The sequence below is a fragment of the Blastomyces dermatitidis genome (assembly GCF_000003525.1).
Source record: "Blastomyces dermatitidis ER-3 genomic scaffold supercont1.10, whole genome shotgun sequence".
In the NCBI taxonomy this organism is placed as follows: domain Eukaryota; kingdom Fungi; phylum Ascomycota; class Eurotiomycetes; order Onygenales; family Ajellomycetaceae; genus Blastomyces; species Blastomyces dermatitidis.
Window position 1 is genome coordinate 1645597 of NW_025544783.1, and position 22295 is coordinate 1667891.

Below are 22295 nucleotides of genomic sequence, written 5' to 3' on the forward strand. Positions count from 1 at the left end.
AAAATGCTTTGAATTTTCCCGTATACTGCGCAAACTTCAATTTTACTAGTTAGAGTATATAACTATATGTCATAGGGAGTATGAGAGGAGGCGATAATTGATTATTGTCGCGAGACCGTATTTTAGCTGTGGTGAGAGTACACAATGGTCCGTTGACCATGATTCCAAAATGGGACAAATGCTTAACTTCGTCTCGTCCAACCTGCCTCGGAGGCTCCGAACGAGCAACCCCAAGCCGTGTGCCGTGTGGGAGGGAATAGTGGAAACGGAGGCTCCACTTAGAGCCATGTTCCCCTTTGTTGGTAGCGTTTAAATGTGATTACGCAGGATGCTTATGTGTATTTTTTTTGAAGTGGTTGAACCAGGATATTCTGCAGGAATGAAAGCCCCCTTTTCTGTGCCTCCAATAATATTACTCTCAACTGAAAAGCCTAGCAAATCATACAAATAGGGAAAATGGGAAGATTGAGAGAGAAACGAAAGAACAATGGGTCTTGCCCACTGTATGACTCTAGCGAGCGTAAATTTAGTATCAGGGATCTTCAAGATCAATAAGTAGATGAGAAAACGAAAGGGCGATTATCACAAGTCTAAAACGGTAGCGACAGAAATAGAATGGAACACGGCATGGCTTAAAAAGATAGGCAGAATTATATTTCGGCAAACAGGCGGAGCAACCAGATAGACTGGCAGCCGGATCCTACTTAGGATTGAAGTAGCTGTACTGGAGTCGAGCATTATAGACATCGACCAGAGGCAATGAGTCCGAATCGTGAAACCCGGGCTTTTGAGGCGTTCGTTGCGAGTTGCGTATTGCGGACTCTTCATGCGATGAGCTATTACCGAACGTGCCAGATTTCTGATGCTGAGTGTAGGAGAAGAAGCTGGGAAATAGTCTTCGGAGGAGGGATCGCATTGCTGGCATGCATGCGCAGATTATGCCCACATGGATTTCAATTGTACTCCAATATCCCATTTCGACGTAGTCCCCTGAAAACTGGTTTAGTCTTAAATCGTGGACATGAAATTAAAAGGGTAAACTCACAAGTGAAATTGTGCGATTTGGCAAATTCAAGAAGAGTATGGAGGCGGAGAATGCTGACGATAGTGACGCTATCAAGTTTTACTGTTAGCCTTCTCTGTTGCAAGAAGATAGAGCTGGAAAAGGAAACATCAACATACAAAGAACCGACGCTGAACATGATGCATATGTGGATCTTCTTCCTGCGCCAAAGGTCCATTTTCGATAACTCCCTTAAGGGAAGAACTAGAGTAAGTAGGTCCAAGACAATATTAAACGCCGCGCTTGTCCAGCCCTGCAGGTTGATATTATTGCAGTGGCCCGGGGTAGTGCCATCCCACCGGAGCCAGGCAAGTTTTATCGGTGAGCATTGGAACACCGACACGATGATGAAGACGAACCCGTATGCCAGTGTCAGGCCCATGACGACATAGATGGCTATCCTGAAACTTTTTTTTGGGAATATTCGAAGATAGAAGAAGTGGAGGGATATCTTTGTCGCGGTGAGAGCTGAAAAATAAATCCACTCATCCCAAAAGTATATCTAAGCCTTGGTCAGTCGGACGAAGACCCCCGAGAAAGGCACGCGGGGTTACTCACGTAAAGAACTTTTGTGATGTCGTCGAAATCAACATGCCATATGTCTTTCCCAAGGCCAGCATTTGCGACTATTTTAAATTGATTGTTAGCTATATTTTCCTGTGTGGTCAGGGTCAAGAATAGTGATACTCACTAAATACTGAGAACACGGTGAAGGGGACTGTGAACATCTAATATTTAGTTAGCAATCACCACTCAAACCGAAGGCCATAGTCATCATAGGGATCTAACCATCGCTATTATTATCATCGCATCGTCCATGCCAAATGGCCCACCGTTGAAAAAAGGCAACCTTGCCATCATCCGCAAACTGAAGGCCAACAGCGCGAGGCCTCCCCCAACCACACCCGTAACCGATATCAACTTAGTACGGTCCCGGATTGGGCGTCCGCATTTTAAATCAGAGATCCTCTTCGTTGCTGCATCACATCAGTAGCCGTGGATAGCGATCATGGAATAGAAGCCACCACCTACTCAACGATTCTCTAACTGTACATGTCCGTTCCACGCATGGTGCGATCTTAGCATCCAGCTGGTGGTTTGTGCAGGTATCCAAACACTTCACGTCAGTTGGCGCGCATAGTTCAGATATTGCCAGTTTCGTACACTCGATCTGAATACAATTAGCAATGTTTTATACTTATTCCTCAGGTTATACACCCTACCGTGCATTCAGGTACATATATCCTCTCTGCTTGCGCTGCTGAAACAAGGGCTGCAAACCCCGTCAAGAAGATGTTCAAACCCTTCATATCCACTTATCCACGGTCTAAGTACCATAGAGGCGCCGTGATACCCAATCACCGCGCATGTGGGAGAAACTGAGAGAAAGCCAAGGACAAATTCAACGGAAAGTGAAGAGTAGGCGAAGCGCGAGCCAGATGACTTCAACAGTCAGAGGTGCCAAAGTCAGGAAATAAAATAAGAACGAGGCCAGCAATAATGAATGAAAATGGGAAATCCTGTTCTAAAGAATATCTACGCACGCCGGCGATTTTGAGGCTTGATAGCGAATTGTTCCTCACGGCGCGCAAGGATCAAGAAGGAGGAATTGTGACTTCAAAAAAAATATTGATGGACCTCCCTCAGGCCCGACGCGGGCGTCAGCTCCTGACGGGGATTCCGCACTCCACCTCCCGAAGAATCAGCCAGGGCTAACTACGGGAAGTCGTCCTCGGCTGTTGTCAAGGAATCCTCTCATCGAGGCCATGCTCATAGGTCCAGAGAACAACCCCCAAGAAGGAACGCAGCTATGACAAACAAACTTTTGTGTACGCAGCGTAAGCCACTGATGCTGATCATTGACCAAAGAAAGGCTGAAAGCCAAAAGGCTCCAGTAACTCCTCTCACAGGTCAAACATGAAATCCCAGATTGAGGGCCGGCGGAGACATGATGAGAAGCTGTGTTGCCCTAGGGCAAACAAGCCAAGAGAATTCGGTAGAAGAGAGTCGCTTGCTGCTCGCAAGGCTTGTCAGATAGCAACACTCACTATAAGATTATGTACTGGGAAGAAGATGAGTTATCCCGTAGGTTCGTATGAAAGTTAAATTCTAACAGGAAGCTTGCTGGGCTTGTCGGAGATAATTCTTGGAGGCACGTTTGGCTGTGTCCTGTCCATTGTTCGAGCGCTAACAGAAAATAAGGAGGTTAGATACAGTAGTTTAGTTAGTTAGCTAGATAACTACCTAGGTAGGGCAAGAAGCACCACGTGATTAATTACTCAACTCGCCAACCAACCACCAGCGTCGCTACATCGAACCCCTAACTATTCCAACATTCCGTGGTCTCAACACCGCAATCAATTGCAACAGCGACAAAACCAGGACGGCCCAGCGTGCTGGGAGATAGCGAGGAGCTGGCAATGCTTCTCCAGTTTTCGACCTCATGAGCCGCTCCTTGGCACTTTTAGGGCACTTAGCCCACAGCTAGTCCAAGATGGAATGGAATTCTGCACATCGTACTCTCTCTCCCTTTGTTAAGGTTATTTTTGAACCATGTGGGTTCGTTCCACTTCATGGTTCTATCCCAGAAAATGCCTACAAGGCTTGAAACAGGCTATTCTGACTTTACCTTACGCAGCGTAGTTCTCCAACCATCCCTTGTCTGGGATCCCTTGTCTGGGCGCGACAAAAGAAATTTGTACTGCGTCGATCTCGATTTTGATGCTGTCGAGTTTTCCACCCCAGCCCTCTGTCGTGGCATGAGAGGTCCCAGCAGGCTTCGCGACATGGGATGAAGCCACTCACATATGCCGGATTAGCACTATGCAGGAATAATATTCTTCGGAGACTTTTACTCCCGCTTCTTCTTTCAACTTATGTCATCCGGATATCGATCCTACCTAGTAGATATCCATCCGTTCGCATTTTCTCTCCATGAAGTGAGCTTTTGTATAACCGCAGAGGTGCTTCGTTCTGTCACTCATTTTCTAGATCTTTGGTTGTTGGAGCTTGTCCACTCCTTTTCCAGACCCCGAATGGTGGTTTACCTAGGCAGATATTAAATTCCAATCATTCGTTTTCATATTTATTTTCTCTTTTTCTTGGAACCGTCGCCCTTTTATTTCTCATGAAGCTTTCAATTCTCTCCTTTGCCCTTCCCCTCCTGGGGTTGGATGTGCTCGTCAATGCCTTCCCGTCTGCAGAAAACATTGCTAGATTCAATGCAGAGCAGTCCCAAAAAGGATGTCCGTACTCGCTGCTCCAAGCTGAGCTTAAGCACAAGCGGGAAAAGCGACTCTTTGTCGATACGATGAAGAAGCCCATCGAGGGTAAGATGGACAATTGGCTTATCTAGCTGTGATATTAAGCTAACGTTGAACATAGTTACTGGAAAACATGCTTTCGTTCCACCAAACTTCGAAGCTGGTGCCCAGCGAGGTCCTTGCCCGGGTTTGAACGCCTTGGCAAACCATGGATATATCCCACATAACGGAGTCACAACTGTACTTTAAAGCTACCCTATCTAGCTCACTGTGGAATCTAACGGGGGCCAACAGACAGCGCAAGTTATCTTTGCTATCAACGACGGTGAGAGCTAGCCACCAACTACCGCACCTTACGGCGTCTTGAGTTTTGATTAATATGACCTCTACATGTAGTATATGGAATGGGCATCGACCTTGCGACTATTCTTGGAGTCTTGGGAACAGTGTGGGTTGGGAACCCAATCTCCCTGACTCCGGGATTCAGCATTGGAGGGCCGACTAACCAGTCTGAAAATATTCTGCACGATATTCTTGGATTGATTGGTATGAGTGGAAGTAGCTCCCGGCATCTTATTATCAGTGTTGTTGACAATTCGTCCCAGGCACCCCGCAAGGGCTTATCGGGTCTCACAACATGATCGAATCAGACTCTTCCAATACGCGGGATGATCTATATTCCACAGGAAACGCCCATACCCTCCGAATGGATAAGTTTATGGCTTGGTACAACATGTCTCGAGAGCACCCAGTCGGAGATTATAACATGGATATCATGGCACGACGTGCAGCGGACAGATTCCAAGAAAGCAAATTTGAGAACCCCTATTTCTACTATGGCCCTGTTACCGGTTTGATCAACCGCAACGCTGGGTATATTTTCCCTGGTCGACTATTCAGGAACCATTCCCGCGAAAACCCTCAGGGTACTTTGAGTGAGTGAAGGTCTCCCAGTATTCGGTGGACAGCGGCAATGCTAAAGAGGTTGATCACAGCAAAAAACATTATCAAGAGCTTTTACGGTATTTATGGCGAAGAGGACTGTCTCGAGTACAAGGAAGGCTGGGAAAAGATTCCAGAAAACTGGTATCGCACGCCAGTTGACTTCGGTTTAATCCAGTTCAATCTTGATATCATTGACTGGGTACTTAAATATCCCGAATTGGCAAGGTGAGTTTTTTGAACCACCCTTGGCTTCCATTCCAGGGGCGTATGAACATACCTAAGTAAGGGTTTACAGGGAGCTCATATACTAACAAATATCTTCCCGTTGCAGCATTGGCGGTAACCTGGGTAAAATCGACTCTTTTGCCGGCCTTGACCTGGGAAATCTCACAACAGGCATCGCCAACATCGGCCACGTTTTCGAGGGCAACAATCTCATCTGCTTCCTGCTTCAGATCGTCAAAGCCTTCGCTCCAAACTCTCTATCTAGCACCATCACCACACTCGAAGCCCCTCTAAAGCTCCTAACCGAGACCCTCAATGTTCCCCTCCTTGATCTCGACTGCCCTGCGCTGGCTGATCTAACCAAGGGCGGCAAGCCTATTTGGGATGTGTTGCTGGATACGTTCCCCGGTGCAAAGAAGGGAGGAACTCCACTCTGAATTCCGAACTGAGCAGGTCTAAAATTCTCAACTGAAGTCGTTGTCGGTGAGATTCATTGTAATATTTTCAGAAGCCATGTCGGCTTTGGCCGAAAGCAGCCTATTTGAATAATTTTCCTTCTTGACTTTTTTCTTTTTCTTTTTCTTTTTCTTTTGGTCCTTTTGGTCCTTTTAAACCTTTAGTATAAATTTATATATTGTGTCTGTGGATTCGTTCTCGCACAGTCGGACAGTCTTTCCCCCTGTCAAGTTGGCTACCAAACCTACCCAGCCTACTTATATACTTTCCTGCTATTATGCGTCCATAGTCCATTTGATATTAATTCCTTGGGCTCATTTATTTCAATGGGCGTTCCGCGGTATGCTATAACGTACCTTTTTTTTGATTTTCAATTGGACCCCTTGTGGCAGGGAGATAGCAGAGAGACAAAAAACAAGGCAATCCCACTTATGTCCCATCTTGACGGTCGAGCTGGCTTACTGAGAGAGGCACGCCTTGATATCCTCGGCGGTACAAGCTTCGCTACTTCTTATCACTCTGCAATATCATCAGTACGGAATCATGAGACCAAGCAAATAATCTCTCACCTCTTTTCTTACCTCTTTCTGCTCCTCCGGCCTCCCAGCGACATGGCGCCGGGTTAAATGTTTGCCATCCTTGACTTGGTAGGTGACCCCAGAGGGCTCTCCTTATCATTTCCGCTCTCGTGGAAGTCGTCCCTGACGAAAGTGACCATGAAGCTGTTGCGTCCTGTCTCGGAATCCTTACTCAATGATAGCCATCCCAATAGAGCTCCCGTATTTCTCTTCGACTTGAGTACTGTGCTTCTGGAACTCGTCATCAATACGTTTTCCAACACCTTCGCTGAAGTACGACTCATCGAAAACGCCGGGACGATGCCAGGCTCCGCCTCCTTGCTCCATATGAAGGTACAGGGGATCCCACGATTTCAGTTTCCGCAAAACGCGAAGTCCAGTGTCCTTATTGGCCGTAGTGACCGTCAGGAAATACGGATAGTTTCAATGAAGGTTGAAAGAGCAAGGCTCGAGAATAGAAGATTGAATGGAAAGCAAATTAAGGGGGAATTGGCAGCGTCAGTACACAGTGCACCGATTTTATTGAAGGGGAGAATGAGAAACTGAACAAGACTGGGTATTTGATCGAGTATATATAGCTGAGCTCTCCCCCCCCATGATGCCCGCCAGGCTGTGAGCCAGGCGCATGACTGTTTGATGCCCCTGGCAACCAAAGAGTCAGAACGCCTCAAAAACTAAAATTCAGGCGGCTACTCGAGACAATTTGTGATTGATACAATGCGAGTAGAAAGCGACTGGTGGTAGGCATCTCCGTCAAGGGTTTTTGTGTCGGATTTGCGTTAAGGATCCCGTCCTGCAGTAGAGTAGTATCAAGGGGACAGGCGGCTAACAATTGACATCCGTGCCATGATCTGCTTGCTGGGGTGTCGACTACTTTGCCTCAAACAAAAAAATAGACCCGCATAGCCGCCGGCTCCTATTTTTTATCGAATTAGGGCACAGAGTGACAGTGAGAGGAGAAAAAAATGAAGCCAGTCGGGATGCTTGCAACCTGTGAGAATAATGGGGCGTGAGCTGACCTGCGGGACGAGCCTTAAATATGCACACACCACCTCACCTACCTAGGCACCTAGGCTATGTCTAATCTGGTCTTGAGCGAGCGACCTCATCGCAACCAAATTGGTCAAGGCCCTTCCGAGTAATTACTGCGCAAGATGGAGCTCCCTCTGTAATGCTCGGCTCTGCGAATTCGTTCTCCTGTCACGAAAGGAGAAACAGTGCGTGATAGCTCAATCGCTTAAACTCATCTACAAGACGTTTACGATATCATGTCGTCCCCTCTCTGTGTGTTAACCCGAGGCTCGAAGCTGGTTGGTAAACGCTGCCATACCTATGTTTTGCTTGATCCGCTCATTCAGCGCGAAGGTAAACGGTGCAATGTCTGGAGCGCGCTCAAAGGAGAACGACCCAATGCGCCAGTTTGTCCTCAAGCAGCCGGACGATGAAGACGCCCCCGTAGGGAGATGGAAATGTAGGAGCTGTTGTATAAATCTGGCTACATCCGTCGGATGGTCGATGTTGTCCCGCCTCCTTCTGATGTGGAGCCTCAGACCATGGTTCTCGAGGCGTTCGAGAAATCGTTGTGGAGCGCAAGATCTATCGCAATTGGACTGGGACTATACACCACAAGAATATCGTTTATACAGGTTTGTTGCCGAGAACGGGACTTAACATTGAATAGACACTCTGTGCCAGACTTGAAGATGGAGAACGTCCTAGTCAATGGGTTCGATAACAAGTCCCCAGGCTCCGGTGAACGTTTGGTAACAAAGATTGCTAATCTTGGGACGGGTATGTTGTCGCTACATGGCTGTCCAGCTCGCTGCTGCGAATGGCCAACTAAGGACCAGCTTGGCCGCCCTCTCAAGGCCCATCCATATCCGCAATCACTTACCATAGTCCTGAGATGTACTTCAACAAACCCTGAACAACTGCAACAGATATATGGCCCTGGGGCATAGTAACTTCTTTCATACTCAAGACACCTCTTGCAGTAGATGATGCTTAACACATCTTACACAGTACCTGCACCTGCTTCAAGCCCACATCAATTTCAAGAAACCCGGGATGTTTGACTCTTTGGAGGTCGAGGGAACATTGACAGACAAGGAGAATGTTATCTAGGCGGCCATGGCACAAGAGTTCAGCCTTCACGCGATTGAGTATTATAACTCGAATCCTGTTACGCGGCAATTGCTGCCGCCAAAGGATGAAACAAGGACCGAGCATGATCACTGGGTAGTAAAACTCTTTGACAAGAATATTCCGGAAAAGGATATCGAGACAGCGCACGTCGCACTCAATCCTGTTCTAGAACTACGGCCTAGTGCACTTGACCTTCTGAAGTATGGCTATATCTAGGGCGCCATAACTTCAGATGCCATTGGCCATGCTGTAAAAGGGACAGTACAAGGCTCTTTTGCAATCGTATTTTCCCTAAAATCAAGGATCAGACGAGACGAATATTAAGCAGGAACAATGGAAGATTGCGAGATTCTGATCGCGATTATAAACCTATGACACCTCCCTCCTATTCCAAGGTTACTGGGTATGCAAAACCACATGAATACATGGCTCCTGGAATTGGCTTCCCACATTGCTCTAGCAGGTTGCCAGCTCAGCCCTCAGTAGATTAGATATATAAATGACGAGATTCCCATAATAACAGTGTTACATTCGTGTTATAATACGTTCGTTCAGGGGAAGCCAGAAAAAAATTTGTAGGCAGGCAGAATTACGGCTTGTGCAGTACACAGCGCTCTGGTGCGCTTAAATAATTCACCAGTATTTGAGAGAAAAACCGTTAGTTCAAATCCTTGCCCCGGGGGGGCTGGATCGGTATATGATATAATCAAATCAAATCAATCAATCAAGCCAATCTAGATCGTTTTTTACTTTATCATTATATTACGAGATTTATAGATATTCAAGATATCTCTACAACTACAACTACTACAACTGAAAATTAATGGGGGGCTACTACTATATTCAAACCTGAGATCTGAAGCTCTCACAGAAAATTTATAGTATCGCTATATAACTGCTAACTATAACAAGATAGACCGTTAATAATCTAACAGAATACGTAATTAAAGAAATCTAGTTAATAACCTCTCATAGCAGTCTGCTATGGTCATTTGACATTCAAAACATGTGAATATGTACAGAATATGTCGCTTATGTACACGTCTATAGGGGATATATAATCAGGCATAGCCGCATGTAGCAGTAGAAAATATTGGTTTGTGAGTGGCATCCAAAATTGATTCAACAAGTGCGAGGATGCCGAAGCATGCATAGATATGGGGTTGTTAGGCTGGAAATCCGGAGCATATGAGTTGGCACCTCCTTTTTTTCGCCGTTATTTATTGTACGTGCCAAAACAGTTCTGTTGACAAAGACTTTTGAAAGTATTCGGGGAATGAAAACGGAAATCGTCCTGAAGATTGATTGGTGTCCTTTTGCTTTTTCTCTTCAATCTGGCTCCGTTGCTGTATGGATATGGCGACCAACGGGGCGTCTCAAATCTACACTTCATGAACCGTCCTCTTTTCAAATTTTACTCTCCGCGCCGGCATGGAGGTCGAGTTGGAATTTTTGTCATGATTCTGCTCTCCCTTCCTCCACCGCAACAACGACAATTACGCAGATATCATCGATTTTACCACCTCTCCATCTATCCCATGGATAATATCTCTGGGCCTGTTTCGCAAAGGGTCCGTCCCTGTGACGATCCATGCTGGCAACTTTGGCCTGCCGAACGACTGTAAGAGCGAGGAGGCTTTGTAAGGGAAGGTGCCGTGTTTGAGCGTTAGATCTTGGTTGCTGAGATTGGGGATCGTTCGCCAAGGTGGACGAGACCCTGGGCTCTGGGATAAGGCCGCCTTCATGAGTGAATTTATCGAGATCAGCGGCAACGCGAATCCCCGACTCCGAAGTAACATTCCAAGCGCCAGCGGTTATCATTTGGTCTGTTATGCTATTTAAAATGTCTTGGTTGAAAAGGTTGTCTAGGACCCCGTCGGTGGCAAGAATGAGCACGTCACCATGTTGCATTTTCAAATTGGTTACGCTCGCGTGGTGGGGGAGGTCCTCGAAGACTCGACCCCCGAATATTGACGATTGGATTCGCATGATTGGTGGGACCAAGGTGAGCTGGTACGGAGTATTGAAATCGTGCGTTTGAGGAACGGAGTAATGATGAATGGCTGCAAGTCGGCAAAGAATTGACCCTGAATCTCCGAGACTGAACGAAATTGTCGTTGTTAGTATTGCAAGCCCTTAAGTTTTCGTCATGTAAAGAACAGGAGGATGTATACATACTTCGCAAGTTCCACCCTGCCATCATTATGGGCAATGCCGATGCTAGCGGTACTTCCACCCGCAAAAATAGACTGATCTGCTTTGCATCTCTCATAACCGGCCTGCATTAGAGCCCTAGGCCTCACTTTTTCTAATTTTGAATTCCACTCCAACGCGGCTTGGGCCATGTTGCTGCAAAGAGCATGAGAGAAATCTGCCGGGTCCACTCCAGATTCGGACCAACCTCCTACACCATCTGCCACGCCAAAAGCGACAGCGCTGGGTTCATCATTCACCTTGCTCACAAAGAAGGCATCCTCTCCACTATCAAACCGGGACATTTTCCGAGCCAAAGCAGTTGTCCCGGTCTGCAAGCCAAGAGCGGCTTGCTCCTCCGGGTTAAAGCTAATGACATTTTTCGCAGGAGAGAGTTTTTGACCTTTCCCGGAGGCGGACGCGGCAATGCGATACGATATGCGACGTTCGGATAGAGAGGGAGGGCTCGAGTGGAACGACCTTTTCGACGTTGTGCTCCTCACGCGTGTAACTGGATATGCGCACGGGGGTCGAAGCCTCGCTCGAGAGGAAGCCAGCCCAGACAACACGGACCGACCGGATCCCACCACGTTCCTCCACAGCTGCATTGGCCCCAGGCTCCGTAGCCTGCAGGTTCCGGCGGCTATCGCCGTGCCCATCCGATGTACTGAGCTCTCTGCCCTCCTGCGCAGGTAAGACCCGCGAGGGCATTGGGGACAAGCTCTGGAGTTCAACACAGGTGAAACACATGTGCTTGTGTGGCTTTAAGGGGAAATTATAAAAAAAAGTGCAGGCATAACAAATGTTGGTATGAGATACGGAATATTGTTGGTTGAGAAGCGCTTTATTATTGAAAAAATTGAAGCCGAGATTAAAGTTATCCGACCCAGCCGCCGAAAACCATGAAATCTCAATTCCTTGCTTGACCAATTAGCATTTCAGATACATAAATTTCAAAGAGTCTTCATAAAAACTGCATATGATATATTTAAACGATTTGAATTACAACAGTACCTCTAAATTCAGCCACCGTAAAGTAGAATCCTGGCTGAACCTGGTTAAATAAGCGCGCTTGCTTGTTGGTTGTAGACGCGCTAGTTTGGCGCCAATTACAACAACCCAGTTCATCCTTCAAGTTGGAACCTCTGAGAATATGGCATTTTAAAATGGAACAGCGAGTCCCAATATCATTATCGAGCGGAGTATAGCGCTGACCACAATGCAATGGATGGAAGACACCACTTCGCTAACATGAGAGCTTCAGGATCCCAGTCTGTCTGTTGAACAATACATCGGCCAGACGACCTAGGATCCGACACCTCACCCCCCCCTTGAAATCTACAACAGAGGAGATCCGGGAACCTGACATTCAAGTTATGTGCTTCGCAAGGTGCGGCATGATATTGTCGATGTTTGTGGCTGTGACTATGAGCGATAATAATAACCTTGTGCGCGAAGTTTGACTGGGCTTTAAAGTCTGCTGTCACTTCAAACATTGCCATATATATATCCTATCACTACAATCAATAGTGATCAGCAACTTCACCCTCTGCGGAAATGCAATTTCGCAATTACGTGATCTCATGACTGCCTCTCGCCGATAAACACAGTCGGGAGAGACATTGCGATTCGATTACTCTGCAGGCGTGCTTCCGCTGGCAAGTGCTCTCCTCATAGGCCTCGGACTTGTAGTCGGCTACATGTTGGCTGACCGATGACCTTTGCTGCAGTTACACGAAAACACCATAGAGATAGAGATATGAAGTAGAGAAGTGTTCCATTTCAGGTATGTATTTTACTCTGTTGTCAGTTGTCATGGCACAATTAGCTGTTTCATCTGTTTCTGATTTCTGTCTAGTTTCTTACATAGTTTCAAGTATCTATGGATCTCATGACCAGGTTTGATCATCGAGGTTTCTGATACATTAGTTATTAATTTCGTTTTCCACACCTTGTCTCGCTCATGCATAGTCTTTCAGGCGGCCCTTACTCTTTCCAACAGCCGATATCCCTTCAAAGTCGCTTAGGAACGACAGGGTAGATCTGAGTCTACTAATAAAATAAGTTCGAATCGCGCTATTATTCCGGCTTGAGTTGAAAAGGAAGCAAACGAAAGAAAATATTCGGCGACTGGATAGCTCTTAAAAGACGCCAGGGATGATTCTCCATCTGACTTTCCCGCAGTATTCACCCCAGGTCTTCCCGTACTTCTTGGCGCATCGCTCCTCATCTCGATAGCATCGGTGGACGAGAATCGTTGTCATGAATATGGCGTAAGTCCAAGGGAGCAGGTGAGTGAACCCGCAGGTAGCACACATTGCGTAGGACAAGATTAGATCTCCCAGGTAGTTCGCATGACGGACAACTCCCCACCATCCTGTCACGAAAAAGCAGTGCGCAAATGGCCCGTGTCAGTGATAAAATTCACAATTATTACAAGTGGAAGCACTGGGAGGATGCTTGAACGTACCAGAGCATAGAATAATAGATTTGTGCCTCGATCCATCTGCGGTTTTATACTCGCCTTGGATATACTCTGGCGCTTTCCCCCATATCAAACATTTGCCTTGGGTATCACGCACGAGGTGTTTTTGGTGATTTGCGGACCGAAATAGGACATATCCACCAAACCCAGCTGTCAAAATCGTGGCTGCAGCAATCGGGGAGAGAGAAACTGGGTTAATTGCTAAGAATTGGGGTTGTAAGGTGTAGATCGTAGGAAGCCATGCTGCAGAGCCCCAAGCCAGATAAAATCCGACATGGTCATGGGCCATATCTATGGTTTTCAGATACCTAGATGCGTTTCTGTTTTTAGCGGGTATAGGGAAACTCTCTCCCTCATGGAAAACATACCAGTCCTCATTGAAAAAGAAGTCCATAATATAAGTCAGGTGAAGGATATCCGCAATAAGAATTGAGTTCGTAATGTATCCGTGTCGACAAAATTGGAGAGCAGTGAAGGACATGTCACTAATAATGTTGTTAGCTCATTGAATATATAGCCAGAAAATATTTTGCATATCTCACATCAATATCCAGCCAATGATACCAGGACGGCCGTTGTGAAAAAGCTTCATATCCCATGATTGGCCCAGTCGCGGATTCAGCTCAATCCCCATATATATATCATACAACGGAGATCCTATGGAAATGTAAGCCAGGCAATCCCTAACGTAGTCAAAAAAGATGAATGTTCTAACCGCTGAACTTCCTGTCCTCCGGATGGGACGGCGAGATGTGGGCTTTAATGTAGAAAGCCAGGGTGAGAAACAATCCGTAGATATTAAATATGGCGAGAAACGCGCCCCAATTGGCGGCGACAAATGATGAAGCAGAAGTACCACCCCACAGGCTAATCGCGCCAAATAGCAACGTAGTTACAACGGCAGCCAACAACCCGTTGATTTTGTACTTGAGAATGTTTCCAGCAGGAGTAGGCTGTCCTTCATGCGTAGATCCCGGGAGAAAGCTGTAGAGCAGCGCTTGAAAGAGGACCCAAGCTCCGTAGACAAGAGTAGTTGGCAAATTGGGGATCGGACAGTATTCGCGGTAAAAATAAATGAACCCTTCGTTTCGGAGGGCCACCGTGGCCGACAATAGGGAGCCGTCGAAATGCTGTAGTGTCACGTACCAGAAGACAATGGCAGCAGGACATGCCAGCATTATCGCAAGAGACAATGCACTTCGAAGTGGAGGGACATCGCTGCGCCGGCCCCACGACGGGATAACGTCCTTCGAAATGCGCTGAAGATTGTACCCTTTCTGGTCAGAAAGGCAAGGAGGGGAACTCGAGATGATCTCCTTCATTTTCTCAATCTAGGATCGGGCACAGAAGTAGTATTCAACGGCAAAAAAATCAATGAGCTCTGGACCTGAGAGAAAGGTGTTGGGAACGCGACTGGATTAGAAATGGACTGGAGGAACGATCACATCCAACAGGAGAGATGAAGCCGCGCAAGTCTTTTTATATTTTTGAGGAAAGTGAATTAAAGAGGTAAAATAGCTCAATGCGACCAACACAAGCATAGATTCTGGTGGCACAATTAGAGCGGTCTTGTGGAGTCGTGGCTGGAGCACAACAGGCGAGTTTCGTGATGCGAATGTTTTCCATATTTATCTATTACGGAGGACAGCTCGCCCCCAAATCTACCTGCGGGCCACCAACGGGCCAGGAAAGCTTCCTTCCACCTTGCATTCTATCCCGCAGCTCCGCCCTTGGTTCCAGTTGCTGAACCATAAATTCCAAGGTTCGCATCCATTGTCATGTGATCTGAATACGCTAGTCTGAAAGTAGTTTAGATCTTCATAGTTTGGATACATTATAGAATCATGTGATAGTTAAATTCACTCGGAAGTTACCTAGGTACCTAGTAGACCAGCCGGTGTCCGTGTGACCGCATGATTGGAAACTTGTGGAAAAGTTAGTCCTGATCCCAAGGTACAATAACGTCGTTTCCACCCAACGCTCACCATTGTAAATCAATTACAATCAACTTTAAATGTTAATATCTCAATGAATATTCATTATTTTTACTTTTTAATTTGTAATCTATAAAATATCAAGACTTATATTATAATATAATTCAAAATTATTATAATATAGTTAAAATTGATTAAAATATAGATTCAATTATAAAATAAAATACAATAAACTCCCAGCTAGCGAGTGGGTCCGCGTCGCCGCGCTGCCATGCCTCTTCGGGCGTGGCCTCTCGCCGTGTTCGGTCTAGCGCTGCTCCTTTAGGCGTAGCGTGTCTACTTTAGGTTTGGCGTGACCTGCTCGGCGACCCCATCAAAATGTCGACACCATCGCCGTTGATCTATATAAACACCACCTCGACCTCCCATCTCGCACGCAATTCCTTTTTCCTTTCCACTTTCTCCTCTCCCGTACTTCTCAACTTTTGACGTTCTATCCGTGTCTCTTGTATCTTTACCTGCGCCCCAACAAAGGACAAGCATAGTGTTACATCTCTATTTCCTTCCTGCAGCCTGCACTGCGCAACTCCTCTCCCTCTATCCTGGCATGGTATATTGCGTCCCTCTTTCTTATTCAACTCTAGGGACGGGGCCACGGTCACTTCCTCTATCTTAATTTTTCCTTCCTTTGTTTCTTTTTCCTACCTCTTAGCTCGATACGCGCTTGATTCAGGTCTCTTGCGTCGCCTTTTGCGGTGGGATATTCCAACACCTGGAGTCCGATATTCCAGCTGGGCGGCTGGACCATTCTCGTTGAGAGCCGTGCTGGGGCCAACAATTTTTTGGTTGTTCCCTTGGACCAATAGCAAAATTGCCTCATCTCGTTATCTGCGGGACTTTCAATCGCGGCGGCGCAGGGCCCCCAATGCATTTGACTTGGGAACTGTTGATCGTATTGGATGTCTCACAAGACTGGATCCATTCTGGGAAAATTCGAAAGGGGGCATGGTCCAGCTGACATTTCTCCCACGGGGCAATCTCGGTAGTCTTGCGGTCATCCCCGGTGGTCTCCGAGCTGGGCGATGGCGCTGGCTAAACCGGGCAACCACGAGTGAATGCGTTTTTTTAGGCAGATTCTGTGCAATCTGAGACCCTGGCGGGTGTCAGTTGGACTCCCACTGGAAAAAGGATGCCAGACTCTGGGTTTCAAGTGTCTCCACTATATTCTTAGTCTTCATGCAACATTGGTCAAACAGTGCAGCCTTGCTAGTGGTAAACTTCTACTGGTGGCAGATGAAGAAGGGAAAGAGAAGAGGTCAAGAGCAGAGTGATGATAAATAGAGAGTTACATTGCCTATGTGTCTCATGATGCTGAACTGCATTATGCAGCTGTGCAAGTCCTGCTTGCAGTTACAGCTGATTTTAGCTGATTATCAGGCAAGGCATTCTTTTTCCCAGCTAGATTTGTGAAGATTGTTTGAGTAAGATAGACTGAAAATTTTATAGTTTTATCTTGCATTTTTAAATTGTCTATATAAACAGCTGAATGTTTCTCTTTTTCATAAATGAAAAGTCAGCGTGCTCTAACTGTAAATTAAACAGATAATAAAGCTTTAAGAAAAATTATTGAAGATAACAGTAAATCTTACTACTATAATTTTTTATTTTCTGCAGAATGTAAATATTCTTAATAAATTTTATCACTGTTTAACTTCTTTATAACTTATACTTTTTTCTATTTTTATAATGTTGTTATTATCTGTATCAAGACTTGTATTTACTTATTCTTTTTTTATAAAACTCTTATTAATATAGTTACATTTTCAAAAATTTCTTCAGAAATCTCTGCTTTTTAAATCTCAGTTATTATCTGTGTTAATATTATAAGCACTGTTAATATTTTTTAATAAAGAGAAACTATAGATTCTGAAAACACTCTATAACTCTAATTTTAATCAGATATTTAAAAAGATTAATAATATTATAACTATTAACTACTAACTTTTTAATATATAAAAATAATAAAATTCAGTATCTGTATAAGTTGACGTAAGAATAAGTACTTGCAGGTGATTATTCAGATATTTGCAGCTTGACATGATATGTACTATTAACTACTAAAAGTATTCATAGTAGAAAGATAAAATATAGAGATTAAATATATAATAGTATTTAAGCTGAGTTATAAATAGTAGTTATAAACTTCAGTCTATATAGTTATATATAGTCAAGAGCTACTAACTCTATTAATTATATAAAAGATAGAAATAGAGATAAAAAATCTATAAGAAGTGAGATTTCTTATATACTTCTTTCTCTCTAAGACTTCATTTATAAAGTCTTTCACTAAGTGATTTCATAGAATCAGATTCAGTACTGTAGTAATACTTATTAAAAACTCTTTATATTTATAAAAAATCTCAGTGAGGAAAAATTTCTTATTATTATTAAGAGAAAAGAGTCTGTTACTTAGTTTCTTATTTTATAAGATTTTTTTATAGTTTATAAATCTTTCTCTAACTATTATATATATTCATCTTATATCTTTTATATAGAAGAGTTTCAGTTAACTCTTACTTATTTTCATAAAATTCTTATATAATTATTACACAGATTTATTTCATATCTTTTAATTTAAGAAGTTTTAGTTAATCTTCAATTATTTTTTTATAAAATTCATATGTGACTGTTATATAGATTTATCTCACAGATAAATTACTTTCTATAAAATTATTCTTATTGAAGAGAAGTATTTATAAGTTAATCTTTTACTTATTCTTATAAATCATCATTCTTTAATACTGTAGAGTTGTAAGAAATTTTTCATTCTTTTATTAACTCTGTAAAATTATAGAATTAAGATATTTATAGTCTATAATCACTTTTTATAGTTATATAGAAAGATTCAGATCTGTAATTTATAATCATTCTTTATTTACTATAGTGATCTGAATGTTTCACAGAATTATATATAGTGTAAATAAATCTCTTTAAAGTAGTATAAATATCTCTGATCTGTCTGCAGAATCTTATCTTTTTTTCTCTTTTTCTATAATAGCTTTCATTCTTATAAACTGTGAATATTCTTATTTATTCATGAAGTGTTTTCATTCAGATAATAGAGAGAGTGTGTTTCTAACAATATCTATATATTAATTTAAGAACTTTAGAAAATGAACTGAATTGAAATAGATTTCTTAATTGAAATAAGAATAATTCTTCAAAGAAAATGCTCTCTTAACTGTACAGACTATATTCACTGATTAAAAATCAATTTTCTTCATTAAATATTGAGAAAATTGATTATGAGAAGATATCTCTCTGAAGAGAAAAGCTAAAATCTCTTATAAACTTATAAAGAAGTGAACTCTCTAAAGAGAGAGAATATAAACAGTATTTGAAGAAGATCTCTATAATCAATATAAAAGACTGTATTCTGGTTTACTCAGATAACTTAAAAAATGAGAGTTTGAACAGATTAGATACAGGTGTGGCAGGCTGCGCCTGATCAATTATATTCCGTTACACTTCACAGATTTCAACTGCTTCATTCTCAAACACGTACACTCCGATTCTCAGTCATTCTCAATTGCTGATTCTCAGCTGCTATAAATGCATATAGATTCTTCCGCTCTGAAGCTTCACTGTATACATTATCACATATATGTATAAATATTCACTTTGATCACTGATTCTTGCACTTTCTCTTTCTTTTTCTTCTTTAATGTTTTTCTCTTTGTTATATAAGACCTATTAATATAATATCAATCTATTCAGTGTAGGTCTCTTACACTAGAAAAATATTCATTATCTTCTTATTAGAAATGATTATTCACTGAGATATCTGAACATGTAACAATGTGTAAGAAATAGAGAAACAGTTAAACAGTTAAGTAAACACTGAGTTCTCAGATAGAAGCTTGCTTATCAGTTATTCTAACTCTGTAATAAGATCTTATAAAGAGAATATCAGTAAAAGACCTGAGAGTTCTAATCTTAGATATATGAGATATTCATATAATTACACATCTGATAATTAATATAATCATGTCTAACAATAATATGAAACTCTTGAATGTGAGTATAGATGTGATATCACAGTAGCTCTGAGCAATGTTGAAATTACAATAATAATAAATAGCTGATATGCATGCAACTCAACAATGCTAATATGAAGAGATTAAACAATTATTATAATAAGAAACTCATGCAATTTCAATATCTACAGAATTAAATATAAAAGTGTTGAAAGAATGCTTAAATACTTCTGTATATTTTAATACTTCTGATCTTACTCTCTACTCATTATAAAGAATGAAAATGCTTATAAAACTGAGTATAGATAGAGATGTCATCAGTTTATTAATCAATCAAGATTGATATATCAATAAATGATTGAAGAATTATATAAAACAGAAGTTTCATTTATAAATAAAAGTATGTAAATCAGCATTGCAAATATCTGATAATATTATCAAATATCTTGATATTCTGTTCTGAGACACTGTCATGCAACAGAAAGTGTTAGATTAATTATAGAGTACTTAATAGAGAAACACTTCTCTTACAACATTTATTTCTGACTTCAACATCAAGATTTTAGAAGCAGGTGATCAATCTTGAAAAAATCAAATAAAGATTAGTATACTTATGTGGTTCGGAAGAACGTACAATCATCGGATAATAACGCGGCCGCTTCCGAACTTACTTACAAATGTAAAGGGGCCATAGCGGCCACTAATTAATTTAATGTATAATATATAAGAAGTCAGTGTATATCTGTAATTATATACTGACTTAAGCAATCTTTGAATCACATCTGATAGCATGTCTAAAAATTAATAAGAAGTGCAGACTTCTTCAGAGTATGATAATTTCATTTACAAAGTAATTTATAGTTATCATACTAGTGTGATTCTAGAATATCTCAAAAGATAGTATATAAAAAGTAATGAGTAGAAGAGCATCTGATTGATACTACTTTGCTTATAGAGGAAAAACTTCACACTCAGATAAATGCTATGTATGATACATGAACAGATAAGATATAAGAGAGAGAATAAAAGTAATAAATAAGATTTAAAGAAGTTCACTCTCTACTTAAAAGAAGAATAAAAGAGAAGAGTGATTATCATCAGAGTTATATAATAATAATAGAAATTATATAATGATATAGTAATATAATAATACAGTGATATAATAATAGATATTATACAATTAATGAGAAATCACTGAAATGAATATCTTCTTTAATTAATATAAATAATACTCTTCTCTGCTATCTGAACTGAAAGATATGCAGAATCTCTCAGAGAGTTTACTCAAAGTAGTAAGAAAAGCAGCTGAAACTGCTGAACTGAAATCAAAGCTCTGTATATGTATAAGAATTCTAAACAAGATCAAGACCTTGTATACACAGTGACAGACTGAGATGAAAGTTAAACAACAATTGACATTCACTGCAGATCAAGTATTCACTATTATGATTCGGAAGAATGTACAACTGTTGAATAATAACGCGGCCGCTTCCGAACTACTAGCGTACGAGTGTAAAGAGGTCATAGCAGCTGCTAATTAATTTAGCATATAATATTACAATATATAAGAAGCCGGCGTACACCTGTAAATATACACTGACTTAAGCAATCTTTGAATCACATCTGATAGCATGTCTAAAAACTGGTGAGAAGTGCAGACTTCTTCAGAGTGTGATAATTCTGTCTATGAAGTGATTTATAGTTATCATGTCAGTATGATTCTAGAATGTCTTAAAAAGATAGTGTATAAAGAGTGATAAGTGAAAGAGCATCTGATTAATACTGCTTTACTTATTGAGAGAAAACTTCATACTCAGACAAATGTCACATATGTAAATGAATGAGATGTGAGAAAAGAAATGAGAGTAATGAACTAGATTCAAAGAAGATCACTCTTCACTTAAAGAGATAAAAGAGAGAGTGACTATCACTGAAGTCATATAATGATAATAGAAATTATATAATGATAGACATTGTATAATTAATAAGAAATCACTGAAATGAATATCTTCTCTAACTGATATAAACAATACTCTTCTCTGCTACCTGAACTGAAAGATATACAGAATCTCTCAGAGAGTTTACTTAAAGTAGTAAGAAAAGCAGCTGAAATCACTGAACTGAAATTGAAGCTCTGTATATGTATGAGGATTCTAAATAAGATCAAGACCTTGTATATACAGTGACAGACTGAGACAGAAGTTAAATAACAATTAATATTCACTGTGAATCAAGCATTCACTATGAAGAGCTTCACTGATACAATCATCATTATTAATAAGAATAGAGAAAATCAGATCTTAGATCTGTAGTGAGAGATTAAATGTTTATACAGATAGATAACTATACTGAATTTGAAGATCTTATCATGATTATTTACAACCTCTTCAGAAGTATACATATTATTGAAGACTGCTGCACAGAATGAGAATCTAAGTATGAAATATATCAAGTCAGAAGATCTGCTGAAGTTATTAAGCTTTAATAATGACTGAAAAAATAATGCTGCAATCAGCTAACTAAGTCAGATATGATTATATTATCAGATTGAATATGAACTCACAGACAGATAGTTAATAAAATTTTAATAAGTCTTAAGATCTGCTGCATTTCTACATGAAAAAGTAAAGTTATTATAAATAACTGATGAAAAGATGAATCTCACAGATCTGAAGTAATATTCATTCTTATAAATATGAAATGAGTTTTTCAAATAAATCTTATATAACTTTGAGAAAGTGAATATATAAGATAAGTGTTATAAATACTTTACTAAGTGTAGATAAGTGAGTGATCTTATATCATACTTTATATACTTCAGCTTATACTATCTCATATTAAATGAAGAGCTTTCAACATCTTTCTGTTTACAGATCTTTATTCATGATCTTACATCTGAGTTAAGAGTGAAATAAAAATGCTTAATCTCACAGTCAGATATAGTGAAGAAAGTATACAATATTCTCATTAT

The 22295-nt window shown here is 41.5% G+C and overlaps 8 protein-coding genes across 8 annotated transcripts; 5 read left to right on the top strand and 3 right to left on the bottom strand.

Annotated features, from left to right (window-relative positions):
- Window positions 1-19: 19 nt before the first annotated feature.
- On the bottom strand, window positions 20-3452 carry BDCG_08052 (CFEM domain-containing protein). Its single transcript, XM_045423822.1, has 9 exons — window positions 3343-3452; window positions 2287-3250; window positions 2096-2234; window positions 1853-2040; window positions 1755-1791; window positions 1622-1689; window positions 1183-1565; window positions 1046-1113; window positions 20-990 (listed from the first exon to the last, which is right to left on the bottom strand). Exons 2-9 carry the CDS (start codon window positions 2371-2373, stop codon window positions 701-703), a joined length of 1260 nt encoding a protein of 419 aa, XP_045272678.1. The 5' UTR covers window positions 2374-3250; window positions 3343-3452; the 3' UTR covers window positions 20-700.
- A 105-nt stretch (window positions 3453-3557) lies between these two features.
- BDCG_17722 (uncharacterized protein) lies at window positions 3558-3858 on the top strand (the record flags this gene model as incomplete). Its single annotated transcript, XM_045426798.1, has 2 exons — window positions 3558-3622; window positions 3702-3858. 2 exons carry the CDS (start codon window positions 3558-3560, stop codon window positions 3856-3858), a joined length of 222 nt encoding a protein of 73 aa, XP_045282403.1.
- A 332-nt stretch (window positions 3859-4190) lies between these two features.
- Window positions 4191-5933, top strand: BDCG_08053 (oxidase; the record flags this gene model as incomplete). Its single annotated transcript, XM_045423823.1, has 7 exons — window positions 4191-4392; window positions 4448-4566; window positions 4621-4651; window positions 4723-4872; window positions 4932-5261; window positions 5322-5496; window positions 5603-5933. 7 exons carry the CDS (start codon window positions 4191-4193, stop codon window positions 5931-5933), a joined length of 1338 nt encoding a protein of 445 aa, XP_045272679.1.
- Window positions 5934-6668: 735 nt separating this feature from the next.
- Window positions 6669-7076, top strand: BDCG_17723 (uncharacterized protein; the record flags this gene model as incomplete). Its single annotated transcript, XM_045426799.1, has 1 exon — window positions 6669-7076. One exon carries the CDS (start codon window positions 6669-6671, stop codon window positions 7074-7076), a length of 408 nt encoding a protein of 135 aa, XP_045282404.1.
- A 722-nt stretch (window positions 7077-7798) lies between these two features.
- On the top strand, window positions 7799-8605 carry BDCG_17724 (uncharacterized protein; the record flags this gene model as incomplete). The annotated part of the gene is made up of 3 exons (XM_045426800.1): window positions 7799-7948; window positions 8006-8321; window positions 8553-8605. 3 exons carry the CDS (start codon window positions 7799-7801, stop codon window positions 8603-8605), a joined length of 519 nt encoding a protein of 172 aa, XP_045282405.1.
- A 40-nt stretch (window positions 8606-8645) lies between these two features.
- On the top strand, window positions 8646-8891 carry BDCG_17725 (uncharacterized protein; the record flags this gene model as incomplete). The annotated part of the gene is made up of 1 exon (XM_045426801.1): window positions 8646-8891. Exon 1 carries the CDS (start codon window positions 8661-8663, stop codon window positions 8889-8891), a length of 231 nt encoding a protein of 76 aa, XP_045282406.1. The 5' UTR covers window positions 8646-8660.
- A 517-nt stretch (window positions 8892-9408) lies between these two features.
- BDCG_08055 (type 2C protein phosphatase PTC7) lies at window positions 9409-11959 on the bottom strand. The gene is made up of 2 exons (XM_045423824.1): window positions 10854-11959; window positions 9409-10776 (listed from the first exon to the last, which is right to left on the bottom strand). The coding sequence occupies exons 1-2, from the start codon at window positions 11525-11527 to the stop codon at window positions 10131-10133; spliced, it is 1320 nt and encodes a 439-aa protein (XP_045272680.1). The 5' UTR covers window positions 11528-11959; the 3' UTR covers window positions 9409-10130.
- A 267-nt stretch (window positions 11960-12226) lies between these two features.
- Window positions 12227-15061, bottom strand: BDCG_08056 (7-dehydrosterol-delta 7-reductase). Its single transcript, XM_045423825.1, has 5 exons — window positions 14069-15061; window positions 13896-14010; window positions 13722-13838; window positions 13339-13661; window positions 12227-13245 (listed from the first exon to the last, which is right to left on the bottom strand). The coding sequence occupies exons 1-5, from the start codon at window positions 14673-14675 to the stop codon at window positions 13010-13012; spliced, it is 1398 nt and encodes a 465-aa protein (XP_045272681.1). The 5' UTR covers window positions 14676-15061; the 3' UTR covers window positions 12227-13009.
- Between the last annotated feature and the right edge of the window lie 7234 nt (window positions 15062-22295).

What these genes read in the sequence shown, in the direction of transcription:
- BDCG_08055 (XM_045423824.1), bottom strand. Translation starts at nt 11,527, where the DNA reads ATGGGCACGGCGATAGCCGCCGGAACCTGCAGGCTACGGAGCCTGGGG. An exon ending in GGCAGGGTGGAACTTGCGAA is followed by an intron (nt 10,777 to 10,853) that starts GTATGTATACAT and finishes AATTTCGTTCAG; the next exon opens with TCTCGGAGATTCAGGGTCAA.
- BDCG_08052 (XM_045423822.1), bottom strand. Translation starts at nt 2,373, where the DNA reads ATGAAGGGTTTGAACATCTTCTTGACGGGGTTTGCAGCCCTTGTTTCA. An exon ending in TACAGTTAGAGAATCGTTGA is followed by an intron (nt 2,041 to 2,095) that starts GTAGGTGGTGGC and finishes GATGTGATGCAG; the next exon opens with CAACGAAGAGGATCTCTGAT. An exon ending in ATGTTCAGCGTCGGTTCTTT is followed by an intron (nt 1,114 to 1,182) that starts GTATGTTGATGT and finishes AAAACTTGATAG; the next exon opens with CGTCACTATCGTCAGCATTC.
- BDCG_08056 (XM_045423825.1), bottom strand. Translation starts at nt 14,675, where the DNA reads ATGAAGGAGATCATCTCGAGTTCCCCTCCTTGCCTTTCTGACCAGAAA. An exon ending in GGAGGACAGGAAGTTCAGCG is followed by an intron (nt 14,011 to 14,068) that starts GTTAGAACATTC and finishes ACATTTCCATAG; the next exon opens with GATCTCCGTTGTATGATATA. An exon ending in ATCATTGGCTGGATATTGAT is followed by an intron (nt 13,839 to 13,895) that starts GTGAGATATGCA and finishes CAACATTATTAG; the next exon opens with TGACATGTCCTTCACTGCTC.